The following is a 17,600-nucleotide window of genomic DNA, read 5'->3' as shown; positions in this document are numbered from 1 at the left end:
GGGAATTCGGCTAGAGCTGCTCTGAGGAATAGGACCTGCCAGGCACAACTCTAACCACCCAGCCTGAAGGACGGAGGATCGCACAGGTGCTCCAGGATCTAAGGTGCCGGAGAATCTTAGGAGCCAGCAGTGATACCTAATCCGGATCCATTCAGTGCATAACGGCAACGACCAGCGGAGACAGCCCCCAATCCGGAGGGATTATCTACCCATCTACCACCGGGGTTGTGCGGGGGCGCACAACCTCTTCAGGTGAGCAAATCCATTTTACTAATATTAATTACAGCTCTCGGGTGCTTCTCAGATGCGCTACCTCTTTCCTTGTTAGTGATGCAAAATAATGGAAGTCTAAGTGTAGCTTAATTTGGTGTAGATGTAGCAGAGCTAAAACTTCTGCACTGTGTATAACCCCACCCACACCGCTGACTGCCAGTTTCAGCTGCCAATCAGTGGTGTAGGTGGGGTTACACAGATTAGCCTGATTGGCCTGCATGAAACATTTAAGGGGGCTTTACACGGTAGCGATATCGCTAGCAATTTCTAGCGATAGCGACCGTGTAAGTACCCGCCCCCGTCGCGCATGCGATTGTTTGTGATCGCTGCCGTAGCGAACATTATCGCTACGCAGCGTCACACATACTTACCTGGTCGGCGGCGTCGCTGTGACTGCCAAACAATCCCTCCTTCAAGGGGGAGGGACGTTCGGCATCACAGCGACGTCACCGCAACGTCACTAAGCGGCCGGCCAATCAAAGCAGAGGGGCGGAGATGAGCAGGACGTAACATCCCGCCCACCTCCTTCCTTCCTGATTGGGGCCGGCGGCAGGTAAGGAGAGGTTCCTCGCTCCTGTGGTGTCACACATAGCGATGTGTGCTGCCACATGAGCGATGAACCACAACGCTAAACAACCCTTACCGATTTTTGACTTTGGGACGACCTCTCCATGGTGAACGATTTTCACCATTTTTGAGGTCGCCTAAGGTCGCTGGTAAGTATTACACGCTGCGATATCGTTAATGACGCCGGATGTGTGTCACTAACAACTTGACCCCGGCGACCAAACATTAACGATATCGTAGCGTGTAAAGCCCCCTTTAGTCCAGTACTGATAATCTCCTGCTGATAAAATACTGATTGTATTGAAATTACAGCACCCAGCCTAACAAGTGACACATCCCTTCCTCAGGTTCTTTGCTCCTATAAAAAGAGGGAGTATGCCTCCAGAGAGGTTAGGGTCATTGGAACTTTCAATGAACAATCAGACCAAGTATATAGTGTACTAAGAAAATATTGGGGTATCCTTAGGGCAGACAAGGCAATAGGGAATGAAATATCGGAATGTTCAAAATTAACAGAGAATATTATAGAGTAATACCTAGTTTGAAAACCTCAGTTGTGGTATGGTGATGATATTGTTAATCTATGTACAGTATGTCATCTTTTTATGTCAGAAATGTTATTTTCTATGCGTGAATTTTAATATGCTTAATAAAGTTTATCTTTTTATAATTGGGGTAATTGTATATATAAATTTAGTGAGGCATATTGTCAGCATTGCTATCAGGAGAGGCAGAGATACATACTTTTCATAATTTTGCGACCGGAGCATCAGTCCCAAATTAATATTAGCCAACTGGATGATCCTAGCCATATCATTTTTCATATATATAGAAAGATAAAATTGTGATTAGAAACCTGTCCACCTTGGACCTCCAGGAGTAAAGATATCCTGAAAGGTGGACATCTCATAATTTTATGGAAACTGAAGCCACGTCCCATGACCAGCCCTGTTATGAGTCAACAGAAGGGATTTAACTTTTGTTAATAAAAGACATACCAAATTTTGGTCCTTATTCAGTCACTGCAGGTATAGATTGCTGTGGGTCCTGTCCGTCTTTTCTAAGGAATACCTCCCTCCTCTAAACCCTGATACCACTGCTGTGATACAGGTTTAGCAATTTTCTTTTGGGTTTCCTTTTTATTTTATGTAATTGTATACTGTATTGTTTTGTCCCCTTTGTAACATCTTTTGTATATTTTTAGAAACACTGCCTACTTTTTGGAGTAGTATATAACATTTAATAGCATTGTATATAATATTTAATAGCATTGTTCCTCTTGCTCTATAGCCGAATCCCCGCAGCTATATGCTACCTGTAAAGTGTGTCCAATTGGCCTGTAAAGTGATTGGTGGTGGCAGCTAATAATTTTACCTGACCTGATTTATTGTGGAGTTTGACAGTGATTGTACTGAGGTATATATATACACACCGTGTGCAGAATTATTAGGCAAGTTGTATTTTAGATTTTGTTTTGTTTATTATTGATCAACAACTATGTTCTCAATCAACCCAAAAGACTCATAAATATCAAAGCTTAATATATTTGGAAGTTGGAGTGGGTTTATTTTTAGATTTGACTATCTTAGGAGGATATCTGTTTGTGCAGTTAACTATTACTGTGCAGAATTATTATGCAACTTAATAAAAAACAAATATATTCCCATTTCACTTGTTTATTTTTACAGGTAAACCAATATAACTGCACAAAATTTAGAAATAAACATTTCTGACATGCAAAAACAAAACCCCAAAAAATTAGTGACTATCAGTAGTTACTGTCAGTTGCTTGATCTGTTTACGATCAACATTGCGTGCAGAAGCCACCACAGCCTCCCAGACACTGTTCCAAGAGGTGTCCTGTTTTCCCTCCCTGTAGATCTCACATTTTATGAGGGACCACAGGTTCTTTATGGGGTTCAGATCAGGTGAACAAGGTGGCCGTGTCATTATTTTTTCATCCTTTAGACCTCTACTGGACAGCCACGCTGTGGAGTAGTTGGATGCATGTGATGGAGCATTGTCCTGCATGAAAATCATGTTTTTCTTGAACGATAGCAAATTCTTCGTGTACCACTGCTCGAAGAAGTTATCTTCCAGAAACTGGCAGTAGGTCTGGGAGTTGAGCTTCACTCCATCCTCAACCCTAAAAGGTCCCACAAGTTCATCTTTAATGATACCAGCCCATACCAGTACCCCACCTCCACCTTGCTGGCGTCTGAGTCGGAGTGGAGCTCTCTGTCCTTTACGGATCCAGCCTCTGGCCCATCCATCTGGCCCATCAAGAGTCACTCTCATTTCATCAGTCCATAAAACCTTTGAAAAATCAGTCAAGATATTTCTTGGCCCAGTCTTGACGTTTTATCTTATGTTTCTTGTTCAAAGGTGGTCGTTTTTCAGCCTTCCTTACCTTGGCCATGTCCCTGAGTATGGCTCACCTTGTGCTTTTTGATACTCCAGTAATGTTGCAGCTCTGAAATATGGCCAAACTGGTGGCAAATGGCATCTTGGCAGCTTCACGCTTCATTTTCCTCAATTCATGGGTAGTTATTTTGCGCCTTTTTTGCCCAACACATTTCCTGCAACCCTGTTTGAAATTTGCCATGAAATGTCTGATTGTTCGGTGATCATGCTTCAAAAGTTTGGCAATTTCAAGACTGCTGCATCCCTCTGTAAGACATCTCACAATTTTGGACTTTTCATAGCCCGTCAAATCTCTCTTCTGACCCATTTTGCTAAAGGAAAGGAAGTTGCCTAATAATAAAGCACACCTTATATAGAGTGTTGATGTCATTACACCACACCCCTCCTCATTACAGAGATGCACATCACCTGATTTACTTAATTGGTAGTTGGCTCTAAAGCCTACACAGCTTGGAGTAGGACAAAAAGTATAAAAAGTATCATGGGATCAAAATACTCATTTGCCTAATAATTCTGCACACAGTGTATATATTCCATGCGTTGGAATTGGATGTATATCTATTATATACTCTCTATGAGCTCCCCGATAATCGGTATAGTAGTGAAAGCAGCCATCACCTCGTTCATTAATCATCATTAAATTGCATATTTCCTGACATTTGGAGGCAGCGGAGTGCTGTTCCGACAAATGGGTAGCAACGGTTGGATATTTGTGTGATCTCTTGAGCTGATCATGACAAAATACACAAGCAGGACACTAGCGGACAAACTAACTAGGAACCAATTTTAGGGCCCAGAGTGGTGGCAGAAGTTGAGTAATAAAGCCTCTACTGCTTAGGGGTTGGCCAGGGAACCTAAACTCTGTCAGACACAGTGGGGTTAAATCCTGAAGAATCTGGTGGCGCTTCCCTATAGCCAGGTTGAACACGCCAGCAGCAGAAAGATGTGAAGGATAGTATGAACACTGGGCCGTGGGGGCTCCACACTCCTTTGCCAGAGAGAGTCAGAATATGTGTATGTCTTCGGGCTGGGTGTGGAACACTTACTGCTTTCTTCAGGTTGGTGTCCAACCCCCACAGCCAGGCCCCGTTGTAGAGGCAGTAGACAAACACCTGACACCGTAGTGTAGCGCCCCTGAGCAACTCAGTACAGTACTAGGTACTGCAACCTCACCAGGATGCAGGGCCTACCACCAGGGACCTGGAACACCAGTGCCAGCAACACCCAGACACACCAAAATCCCAATTTCCACTCTACACCAGGGGCAATTGGGTAGTCAGACACAAGGGGATGGCCACCTAGAGGGCGGAGCCAGACCAGGGGACTAGACAACCTGGTGGGAGGGGACAATAGTCAGTCTAGAGAAGTCAGTAGTAGTGAGCAAACGTGGAAAGACGTGCCTAGAGCTGAGTAGTGTAATGGTGACCCGGGGGCACAGGAGAGTGGTCGCCAGGGCAGGTACACCCAAGTACCACTGGCACCGGCGACGGGGCACAAGGCCCTAGGTCAGGCGACAGTTTCATACGGTCTGGCAAATACCTGCACAGTGAGGGGTCCTTCATGGACCTCACTGACCCACAGATCCAGGGGCACCAGCAGTAAAGCAAGGATCAGGGTTCGGGACACAGACCAGCCCTACAGGTCCACACTGCCCGCCGTATAGACAAGAAGACTGCCACAAAAGGGACAGTCGGGCCCCAAACGCTCCACACTACGGGAACCCAACAACACTGGGGGTGCCTGGGACAGAGCAACCAAGTCATCAACTGGCACTGGAACTACAGGCACCTGAACCAGCCGTCCGAGGGTCAAGAGTGAGTAGGGACTGTTAACTACAACCCACGCTGTTGCCTCCCTTATTACTCCGTCATACATCTCCCGGGCTCAGCCCTACCTGCGGAGGGCCTACCACCACAGCTGCCATTACCACCAGCCCTAGAGATAATTAACTCAGCAGCAACAGTTCCACCATCTTAACCGCAACCTGCAGGTGGCGTCACAAAAGGGACTTTAATCTCCCCTGTAAATACTCTCCATCAAAAAGCACCCAGGGCATGGGACCAGGCAACGGCCACCAAAGTGACATTCCCCAGTTATACACTGCCCGGGACGGAGTACCCCATTCCCTGGGTGACAAAGTAGTATTCTTGGTAAACCAAAATTTGAAAAGCTTATTCTTTCAACACTATGACAGACATGGCCTTCCTCCAGACAGATCTATGGTTGCTGGTTCATGGGGGAATTCTCACTCGATCTATCCCCGCTATCTTTGAACTAGTCCACAGTTGCTGGGAACTTGGGTCTACGTTACCCAAGCTTCTCACATCTGTCCACTTCTGGGCCCCAAAGGCTGGCTAGTCTCACAACTTCTCTGAGCCCACCGGGGTGAGCTTTAGGCTCCGGAACTTTACGAAGTTACCTCAGGGTTCCCTGACTGGCTCTTAACACCTTCTGCAGACTCCCTCTCACTAGGCCCATCTCTCTTACCAACTCACTGGCCATTTGTCACTCTCCCCTATCTTATCTAACAACTAGACTGGGAAGAGCACAGTGGTGACTGCAGTGAGTAAGTCAGTGCTTACCACCTGTGCAAGTCACAGGCATTACAGAAAACAATGCATTATGTCCTTTACACTTCACAAATACTTGCTGCCATGTTGGCATATCACATAAAATGCTGATAAAATACATTTAAGTTTGCAGATGTAATGTTAGAAATTGTGGAAAAGTTCACGGTGTATGAATAATTTTTCAAGGTACTGCAAACACAGCTCTGATACATTTACATAAACACACAGCTCTGCTACATACATATAGCACTGCTACATGCACACAACTAACTCTGCTACACACAGCTCTGCTTTTTCAACACACACAGCTCTGCTTTTTCAACACACAGCTCTGCTTTTTAAACATACAGAAAGTTCTGCTACATCAGTGCGCACACACACACACAGCTTTGCTACAACAGCACACACACAGCCTTACTACATCAACACACATATACAGCTCAGTTAAATCAAACAGCACAAATACACCTCTGCTGAACATTTTCTATACACTGTGCATACACTACTTTTTCTTAAGATTTCATTAGCCAAAAAGTCTCTCTTATAGTTAAAAAAACACAGTAATTGTCCGATATTTTTCATTTTTTGCATTCTGAAATGTGGGGTCCACACTATAGAATAGAGAAATGTGGACATGCGGACAAGAATTTGCCTGAATAATACTATGCGGTACGTGGTGATCCCTGCCTGGAATTAATTGTCCAATGGGGTAAAATGTGCTTCACTGATAAATATGCTTTTTTAACTTCTCCCACAAGTATTTTTCTCTACTAACGTCAATTAAGCAGAAAATATGAATAATATTAATTAGCAGAAAAAAAGACCCGAATACACACTTTGATATCATCCCTGAGTGTCAAATTAACTCTATAATTTTGGGTCAATTAGGAACCAAAATTATTTATATTTGCCAAATGCCAGAATAATGAGAGAGAATGTTTTAAGTCATTTTTATTACTTTATGCAAAGTCAAAAGTTTACATACATTTCATTAGTATTTGGTACCATTGCCCCTAAACTGTATGACTTGGGTGAAACATTTTGGATATCCTTCCACAAGCTTCTCACAATAGTTGGTAAGAATTTGGTCACATTCCTCCTGACAGAACTGGTAGGTCACCTTGCTCGCATCGGCCTTTTCGACTTTGCACATACATTTTCAATTAGACTGAGATCAAGGCTTTGTGATGACCACTCTAAAACATTGACTTTGCCATTTTGTAACCAATTTGGTAGTATGCTTCTGGTCATTGATCTTTTGGAAGACTCATTTCTGCCCAAGCTTAAACGTTCTGGCTGATGTCTTGAGATGTTGCTTCAGTATTGCCACATAATCTTCTTTCCTCATGATGCCATCTATTTTGTGAAGTGCACCAGTCCCTCCTGTAGCAAAACAACACCACAACATCATGCTGCCAGCCCCGTGTTTCAAAGGTTGGGACTGTGTTCTGAGGCTTCAAAGCTTCTCCCTTTTACCTCCAAATGTAACGATGGTCATTATGGCCAAACAATTCAATTTTAGTTTTGTCAGACCACATGACATGCCTCCAAACATTAAGGTCTTTTTTCCTGTGTTCATTTTCAAACATTAATTTGTTTTTTTTATGTTTCTTTTGAAGTAATGGCTTCTTCCTGACAGAGTGGCCTTTTAACCCATATTGATACAGTACTCTGTTCACTGTGGATAATAACACAATCTTACCAGCTTCCGCCACCATCTTCACAAGGTCTATTGCTTCTGTTCTTGGGTTGATATGCACATGTCTGACCAAAGCATGTTCATCTCTGGTACACAGAATCCATCTCCTTCCTGAGCGGTATGATGGCTGGACATTCCCATCTTGTTTGTACTTGTGTTAACTTATTTGTACAGATGAACGAGGTACCACCAGGTATCTGGAAATTGCACCCAAGGATGAACCAAACTTGTGCAAGTCCACAATTCTCTTCCAGAGACCTTGGCTGATTTCTTTTGACTTTCCCATGATGTTACACAAAAAAGCAGTGTGTTTCAGGTGTGTATTAAAATACATCCACAGGTGTGTTTCTAATTAACTCAGATGTTGACAATAAACCTATCATAATCTTCCAAAGACATGACATCATCATATGAGCTGCCCCATATTGCTTAAAGGCATACTCTTAGGCGGGCTTTACACGCTGCAACATCGCTAGCAATTGCTAGCGATGTCGAGCGCGATAGCACCCGCCCCCGTCGCATATGCGATATGTGGTGATTGCTGCCGTAGCGACCATTACCACTACGGCAGCGTCACACGCACATACCTGGTCGGCGATGTCGCTATGACCACCGAACAATATCTCCTTCAAGGGGGAGATGCATTCGGTGTCACAGCGACATCACCGCGTCGTCACTAAGTGGCCGGCCAATAGAAGCGGAGGGGCGGAGATGAGCGGGACATAACATCCCGCCCACCTCCTTCCTTCCGCATTGTCGGTGGAGACAGGTAAGGAGATGTTTGTCGTTCCTGCGGTGTCACACACACAGAAACGACAAACAACATCGTACTGGCAGCAGTAACGATATTATGAAAAGGAGCCACGTGTCACTGATCAACGATTTTTGACGTTTTTGCGATCGGTGATCATCGCTCCTAGGGTTTACACGCTGCGATGTCGGTAATGGCGCCGGATGTGCGTCACTAATGACGTGACCCCGACAATATATCGTTACCGATGTCGCAATTTGTAAATCCCGCCTTAGTGTATGTAAACTTTTGACTTGCAGAAAGTAATAAAAATGTCTTAAAACATTCTTTCGCTCTCATTATTCTGACATTTGGCAAATATAAATAATTTTGGTTCCTAATTGACCTAAAATGGGAAAGGTTTATTCTGATTTCATGTCAAATTGTGAGAAAAACATGCACATGTGTCTTTTCAGATAGTGTATGTAAACTTCTGGTTTCAACTGTAGGTAGCAATCTAAATAAGGAAGATTGCTTCCTTTTTATACCAGATCCTGGTCTTCCATGTCACCAAATATGGTTGAAGTATGTGGTCTGACAGGTCTACGCCTTCCATAAATGTGTTATATTCTTCCACTCAGACTGGATTCAGTTTGTCTTGGTGCCGTCCCCCCATAACTGTCACAGTAGTGTCCGTATGTAGTGTGGGGAGCTTGTTGATATCTCTTTTGTCATTCCACTGTAGTTGGTCATTGGCAAATATGAATAATGCCCTACTCCAAACATCTCAACATCAATTGTAACTGAAAACCATCTTTTCATTGATTGTTCCACAGCCCTCAGTATATCAGTTTGGACTGATTCATATAAGTGTATACTAATATAATAATTGTCTGTGTACACTAGGTACTTGAAATAGAAGCAAAAAAGTTGAAAAACAGTTAAGCAAAATCAATTTTGGAAATGCTTTGTGTCACATACTACATGTGTGGCGCTCCTGAGGCTTCAGTCACCACAGAGTATTGCAGCTTATTTAAGCAGCGGTATTCACCTCGAGGTAAGGAAGGGATTAATCACCGGTGTTCCACAGTCACACTTTACATAAAGCTTAGGAGCCTTCTCTCTGGGGAGCTGGACTAGGGTAAGCATGGGGTTGGCAAGCACGAAGCTTGGGAATGTCCCGATCACTAGGACAACCATCTGGGGGGCGGGTTCCACTTGGGGTAGAAATAGGAGCAAACTGACACAATCACTAGAAGGTCTACCCGGGATACCAGTTCTGGGACACCATCACTTTCTTCTTCTCTCTTCACTGGGGCTGGGAACATAAGGCTCAGCCCAGGTGGCTCACAGCTAAAAGGACCACTCTGAAAAAGGACTTTCTTCTTCTTTCCAACACCGGTGACTCTTCCTAACTTATCCAGGGTCAATGGAGCCCATCACAGCATGTGACCAGTAGTAACCGGGGCGAGCAGCACAGCGCATTGAGTGAGTAAAGACACCTGGAACTGCAGCAATTGACTTTGTCTCGTGATTACCGGCAACGCCGCCCCACGCCTCTGCGACAAACGCTATCACTACTCTTCTCATCCTCCTCCCCGGGGCCCGCTCCACCTGTGGGGAGCAATACCATCCCTGGCTGCTACTACCATCCGCCAGACAGCTACAGGAGCGGCGGTTAAATCCCTGGTCGCATACCACAGGTGGCGTCACGACATACATCCAACTACTATCCCCATCATCTTCCCTCTTTATTGGTGTACACCTCGGGTCATGAAGCCGGGCAGGCCACCGCAACATCCCAGATTATCACACCTGCCTGGTGACAAGTAACTCAGGTACGAGATACCCCCGTGGCTGAAACCCCTTGCTCCCTGGTGCTACACATGCAATTGTAAAAAATAAGATGAAACAGTGTCAATGTACTTTAAGATATGACTTTCGTATTAGCTGTAGAAAACATTTATCCTTTTAACATTATTGTCATCCACATGTACTGTAAGTCTCAGGGGTTACGTGGCGAAACATGAGTTAGGTTATCCTGTCAGGGTAATGCTGCACAGTCAGCAACATCAGATGAATTAGTTACTATACATGTCCTGGGAGGAAACGGTTATAATACAAAAATCTTGAGGCTCTTGTAAACTTCATCCCATTCCTTCTTGTAGAAGTGCAGATCACACACGTGAGGCAGGTCCCTCCTTCGCTGACTTGTGTCCTCTTATATAAAGTCTTTTCTCGTTAGCTCTGCCTCTGGGGGAGTTAGAGGACTGCGTTTCAGTCTTTCACAACTGGGATCTGCCTATTAGAGACCCAGAATCACTTCCCTGTTCCTACACACAACACAGAGGCGTATGTGTGCACCTTCATCAAGTGCTGACTGCTCTCTCCTCTCCTAGGAACGTTATAGCCAAACCTCAAGAAGGAAAGGCACTATTTATACACACGGCTTCTGGCTCTTTGCAGCTGCTCATCATAGCTTGTCATCTGCTGTCAAGGAGCACTGCCTGTTGTCTTTGACTTTATGAATAGTTCCCCAGCCATGGCTGAAGAAATAGGTTGCCGGTCACCCATTGGCTTGGATTGCTGCAGCTGCTGCCTTGACTTGGCCAACAAGAGCGAGATGGAGGAAGGCAACGGGGAGAATAACAATCTGGGCAGCCCTACTGTTAATAATTTTCGGCAATTAAGGAAGAAGCTGGTTTTTGAAAATTTCAACACCGATAAGCTGAACACTTTCATGCGGCAGGACTCTCTAGAACCTGTGGTAAAAGATCCCTGCTACCTTCTGAATGAAGGCATCTGCAACAGCAACATAGACCAGACCATGCTGTCCATCCTCCTGTTTTTCCACAGGTGAGCATCCCTTTCTGACACAGCAAAAGTTCATTTCATTACTTTTTTTATTAAGAATTGACATGATCCTGTGATAAGGTCCATTGATAGATTCTGACTAGTGATGAGCGAGCACTGCCATGCTCGAGAGCTCGGTACTGATAACAAGTAGTTGGACACTCGGACGGGCTTGAGTCATTGTACTTGGTACACGAGTTGAGCCCGGCCGAATGTCCAACTACTTATTATGAGTACTGAGCTCCCAAGCATGGCAGTGTTCACTCATCACAATTCCTAACCTAAAGGGAACCTGTCGTCAGTTTGATGCTGCCCGAGCTGCGGACAGCATGAATCAGACACTGCCTGCAGTACATCTGTCTGCAATGTTTTACTCAAAAATGCTGCAGCATTTAATAGAAAACATACTTAAAAAGACGACAGACGACCGGCGACCAAGCATCTCAGATGAGTAGTCCAGATCTCCGGATACTTCTCCCTGCCTTGATTCTCTTGATTGACAAGTCTTTCCCTATACACACACATAGGCTAAGTTCACATGACCGTATAAAAAAATCATAGAATATTCTAAAAAAAATTACAATTTTTCATCTGTATTGTAATCCATATGGTATTTGTTTTCCTACATCACCAGTGAATAAAACTCACAAGACCTAAAACAGTTTCCTATGTTAATAATGGCAATATATCCATAAAAATCTAAAAATATGATGCTATATGGTTGATCCCTATGGGATCCGATTTTTGCTTGCGAACCCATAGGATTGACTGGTGATTTCTTATGATGCAATTTTTTTTCAAGTGAGAAAATAGAGTAATCTGAACATACCTACTGAATCATATTGACCCTAATGCTGTCTGTGCAATAAGTGGATTCAGTGGTGTAATTAAAGTTTGATGTGCCCGATGCAAAATTTGAACTTGGGCCCTCCCTCCTCACATGTTGGTTAGATGTATGTATATGTATGTATACATTTAGTTTTCTACATTTTATAAAGATGTATGAGTTGCTCTCCCCCCATTATGTAGTAATGACCCTCATCCTGTTCTAATGTACCCCATGCTGGGCTCCTTCTTAGTAATTTGTCCTCTATCCTGGAATATATGCCTACCATCCTAGTATGTCTCCCTTCCTAGTAAATATGTCTCCCATCCTGCTATATACCTTCCCCCTCCTGGTATATTCTGTCCCCCTCCTGGTATATTCTGTCCCCCTCCTGGTATATACTGTTTCCCCCTGGTATATACTATTCCCCTGCTGATATATATGTTCCTCTCCTGGTCCCCTCCTGGTATACACTGTCCCCTTCTGGTATATACTATTCCCCTCCTGATATATATGTTCCTCTCATGGTCCCCTCCTGATATATACAGCCCCCCTCCTAGACCCCTCCTGGTATATACTGTCCCCTCCTTGTATATACTGTCCCCATCCTGGTATATACAGTATATGTTCCTCTCCTGAGACCCTCATTTTTATATACTGCCCCCTCCTGGTATATACTGTACTCACCCTCCCCGACTCCCACGTCAAACTGCATCTTCCTCTATAGCGGGCCCAGAGTAGCTGGCAGTTTTCATAGGCGACCATGGTATGACAACGCCTAACATCATTGACACCTCAGTCAAGGGAATGCCGCTGAAAGCTGCTGTCTTCTGTTTGACCGGCAGCGTGTATCGCAGTGTTGGGACGCAGGGGTTGGGTCCAGTAGGCCCCCTGCAGCCTCATTCTACCCCTGAGTGGAATCACAAAATGATTTGTGTCTATAAAAAAATAATAAAAACCAGGAGTCTAATAAAAGCGAATATAATTTTCTTACAGGTAAAATATATCTTTGCACCGTGTTAGCCAGTAGAGATAAAAAAAAGTTTGTTTAAAAGAACTGAGAGTCCTCAGTAGTTGATACCTTTTAATGCCTTTAATACCTTTTTGATACCATGCCTGATTAAGAGACCTGAGCAGTCTCGAAAGCTTTCTATTATTGCCATCTTTTCAGTTAGCCATTAAAAGGTATCAACCACTGAGGACTTCAGTTCTTTTAAACAAATGTGGCGCCCTGGACAAGCCAGGTCGTCACAGGTACTACACCAACACACCCTACACCCCGGCTAGGCACACCGAAGCCAAACACAAATCCTTGTTGCCTTCCTCCAGGGGATGATGTCCACACCAGGGGGTGGGCCAGGCGGTTGGTCCCGCCCACCGAGGAGTTCACAGTCCTGGAGGCGGGAAAAGGAGTTCAGATCAGTTTTGGAGAGTGAAGTGGTAGGAGAGGAGACTGACCGTATCCGGGTGTGTGGCCCGGACATACAGCAAGGTTGGCAGACGGTGGTGACCGTCTGAAGAAGAGGCTGATTGGAGCAAACCGTAAGAACCAGGGACGGGTGGTGGCCCGACGGTACCGGATCGGGGAGCAAAGAGAAGCCAGCACCATCCGGCAGGGCTTTTGGGGTTTTAGAGAGTGAAGTGGTAGGAGAGGACAGGGGACGGGCGGTGGCACGACGGTACCAGATCTCGGAACAAAGAGAAGCCAGCACCATCCGGCAGGGCTTACAGACCCCGACCAGGCTAGGAGTCGCCGTAAAACTGGTCAAATCCGTTAGCGAAGGGAACCTCCGAGGTTTCCCAGCAGCCAAGACCCGATTGAAGGAAACAGCTCACACCATAGAGGGAAACACAGTCACCGCCAAGGCTACAGTTCCCAGGGCCAGAGCCTGTGAGCAAAAGGGGCTCCCTCAGCATCCATCCAAGCTGGGGAGCGGGTTACCGGTGAGAAGCCATTGGAACCGTAAACACAACACAGGTGCAGGGAAAGGCAGTCACCATCAACCTGCCGGGAGGATAACAACCGCAGCCGCCTGTGGGACCCGTCCATCCAGCTGTTTGTTTGACCAGAGACTCTGTGTGAATTACTGGCTGAGTGAGTACCACCGTGCCGTGCGGAACAGCGCTGCCCCCGCGACCCTGCACCTCACCAGGCCCCGTAACCCGCCTGCCATCCCTAAAACCCTCACCGGGGCCCCGGGACAACCAACCCCCTACCCACGGAGGGGAGAACCAACATCCAAGCTACTCCCTGTCATCGCTCCCGGGATTCCCGTCCAGAACAGCGGTGGTGACACAACTTCACCACAACCGTGGGTGGCGTCACGGACAATATCTCCACAAACCACACACCAACCCCCCTTTCACTCACGGGCGAGGAACGCCGCTCGAGTCCCCGGGATGCGACCCACCGCTCGAGCCACCACCGAGCAGCAGCAGCAGCCGGACGCGAGCAGTGGGTGAGCGCAGCGTCCCCTCCTCTGCCCGCGACAACTTGGCGTCACGAACAGGATCTTACCGCTCTGCCGTCTGGTAGAGGTGCGCCTTGTGACCGCCGGAGGTGTCCGGCCGAAAATTTTGAGAAGCCGCCATTTTGGGCGCGAAACGTCCCCGCTCGAGCGTCTTCCCGAGTAGCGGAGGCGCGAAAACCAAAACCCCGCCCCTGTAGAGGAGGACTCAGAAAAAGACTAAGGGGGACGGATGGCGTCTGGCCGCATGTCGCCCGCGGCTGTGGAAGCAGGGACGCCAGGACTCTGCAGCAATACTGGGTTCCTGGAGGGCACAATGGCCGAGATGCACAGTCCGACCAACAACCCCATAGTCCCCGCACCGGGCACCGCGGCGTGGGTGAAAGACCGGACCGCCCCGCTGAGTAACCGTCTGCAGGCCCGCATGCAGCTCCTCCTGGAGGAGTAGGAGGCCGACATGGCGGACGTGGTGGCTGCTATGCGGAGACACGAGGTGGTGGAAGATTTGGAGGAGCGGGTAAGAGACCCACGCCCCTGTATTCCCGAGGGATCGGCCACTGCGGCTGAGGGGCCCGGCCTGTACCCGCTCACCCTGTCGCCTCCCCCGCTACCCACGTTAGTCGCTGCCGCACCGCCACTAGGCCCGCTACCCGCCCAACCGGTAGCGGTACCCTGCCTGTCCGCCCGAGCGGACCGTCCGGCTGCAGACGCTCATACCGCCCTGAACCGCTCCTGTGGGAGCCGCCGAGACGGCGGTCCCTTAACGAAGGTATATCAGAGGCCCCGGCAAGAATAACACCAGGCACTGTGCCCAAGCCCGGGACCGTGGCGTGGATGAAGGACAGAGTAATTGAATTCAACCAACGCCAGCAGAATCAAATATACCTCATGATGAAGCAGTGGACCAATGAGGTAGAGATGCTGGTTGCGACTGCCCCGATGTATGGGATGGGAGCAGATGTGATGGAGCCGACGGGTGACCCACGCCCCCATGTCCTACCAGAACCGGCCACTGCGGCTGGGGGGCCCGGCCCAGTCTCGGCCCTCGTATCATCCCTGCCATTACCTATGGGACGCCTCAGCATTGACCAACCTGACCTGCTGCCCCGTGCTACCACAGTAGAGCCTGACGTGCTGAATGCCGGAAACCTGGAGACTGCGGCAGCTGGCGGCCACCCGCCAGGTGCAGGGACAGTTGATGATGACTCCGGCCCTGGGCCCACCTCTGAGTTCGAGAAGTCGAGTGAACGCCTCCGCTATGAAGGTGGTTTTCTATAGTCCGCGCACCGGTGGAAATGGATACCGGGCACCTCTCTCCCAACAGGCCTGTCACTGCATGTTCGAAATGTTAGTAGCAGAGGATGAGGCCACCTTGGAGGAAGAGTCAGAGTGATGGCAGCGGAGCCCTGCTGCAAGTTGTCCCCGTTGGGACCACCTGTACCAGTTTGAAAGTTTTGAATGATAAGTAAAGATGATCAACCGAAGAAGTTTACCTGATTGAACCGTGATTAAACCGGCCGTCGCCGGCAACTGTTGTCCCCGTGGGGACTGGCTGCAATCCTTGCGTAAGGAACTGCTTACGGACAAGCCCGAGAACTTGCAGGGCAACCACAAACTTAGTGTAATGTAAATAAAATGTGTTTTGGCTTGAAACCGTTACCGCCTCCGGAGAGGCTGATTTGGGAGGATGGGCCTGAAGGAAAGGGATGGCCCAGGCCCGCCACTACCGTAACCGGTGGCGATCCTCCGGGGGTTCAGAGGTCCCCTTGGACGCGGGTCCCCTGAAAGAGACAGAATCCGCTCGGGCAACTTGGTGCTGGACTGGGGTCAAGGGATGCTGCCCGCTTCTTAGGGGCAGCATCAGGGCCAGGTTGTTTGGGTGGGAGAAGAGCGGAAGCTGTACCGTTGTAAAATGTTTATGATGCTTTTACATGTTTTACCATTTTATTCTTTTTCAGTTGTAAAAATAAAACCGGTGATGGACGGGCAGCCCGCGGACGGTCTGCATTTTACTAAGGGGGAAAGTGGCGCCCTGGACAAGCCAGGTCGTCACAGGTACTACATGGTAACACACCCTACACCCCGGCTAGGCACACCGAAGCCAAACACAAATCCTTGTTGCCTTCCTCCAGGGGCTGATGTCCACACCAGGGGGTGGGCCAGGCGGTTGGTCCCGCCCACCGAGGAGTTCACAGTCCTGGAGGCGGGAAAAGGAGTTCAGATCAGTTTTGGAGAGTGAAGTGGTAGGAGAGGAGACTGACCGTATCCGGGTGTGTGGCCCGGACATACAGCAAGGTTGGCAGACGGTGGTGACCGTCTGCAGAAGAGGCTGATTGGAGCGAACCGTAAGGACCGGGGACGGGTGGTGGCCCGACGGTACCGGATCGGGGAGCAAAGAGAAGCCAGCACCATCCGGCAGGGCTTACGGACCCCGACCAGGCTAGGAGTCGCCGTAAAACTGGTCAAATCCGTTAGCGAAGGGAACCTCCGAGGTTTCCCAGCAGCCAATACCCGATTGAAGGCAACAGCTCACAACGTAGAGGGAAACACAGTCACCGCCAAGGCTACAGTTCCCAGGGCCAGAGCCTGCAGGCAAAAGGGGCTCCCTCAGCATCCATCCAAGCTGGGGAGCGGGTTACCGGTGAGAAGCCATTGGAACCGTAAACACAACACAGGTGCAGGGAAAGGCAGTCACCATCAACCTGCTGGGAGGAGAACAACCGCAGCCGCCTGTGGGACCCGTCCATCCAGCCGTTTGTTTGACCAGAGACTCTGTGTGAATTACTGTCTGAGTGAGTACCACCGTGCCGTGCGGCACAGCGCTGCCCCCGCGACCCTGCACCTCACCAGGCCCCGTAACCCGCCTGCCATCCCTAAAACCGTCACCGGGGCCCCAGGACAACCAACCCCCTACCCACGGAGGGGAGAACCAACATCCAAGCTGCTCCCTGTCATCGCTCCCGGGATTCCCGTCCAGAGCGTAAACATCCCGCCCACCTCCTTCCTTCCGCATAGCCGGAGGAGGCAGGTAAGGAGATGTTCCTCGCTCCTGCGGCTTCACACACAGCGATGTATGCTGCTGCAGGAACGAGGAACAACATCATATCTCCTATTGGTGCGACATTATGAAAATGACCAACGCTACACTGATCACCGATTTTCGACGCTTTTGCGATCGTTTATCGGTGCA

At 48.1% G+C, this 17,600-nt stretch overlaps 1 protein-coding gene across 1 annotated transcript in view; it reads left to right on the top strand.

The window, feature by feature from the left end:
- Positions 1-10,585: 10,585 nt before the first annotated feature.
- LOC142251343 (TSC22 domain family protein 3-like) overlaps positions 10,586-17,600 on the top strand; it is a 92,230-nt gene continuing 85,215 nt past the window's right edge. The window contains exon 1 of the mRNA XM_075324040.1: positions 10,586-11,119. Within this exon, the coding sequence (XP_075180155.1) occupies positions 10,788-11,119 (332 nt within the window). The 5' untranslated portion in view covers positions 10,586-10,787. The remainder of the gene's footprint in view (positions 11,120-17,600) is intronic.

This window comes from Anomaloglossus baeobatrachus, chromosome 9, assembly GCF_048569485.1.
Source record: "Anomaloglossus baeobatrachus isolate aAnoBae1 chromosome 9, aAnoBae1.hap1, whole genome shotgun sequence".
Lineage (NCBI taxonomy): Eukaryota > Metazoa > Chordata > Amphibia > Anura > Aromobatidae > Anomaloglossus > Anomaloglossus baeobatrachus.
This window is presented reverse-complemented; position numbering and strand designations above follow the sequence as displayed.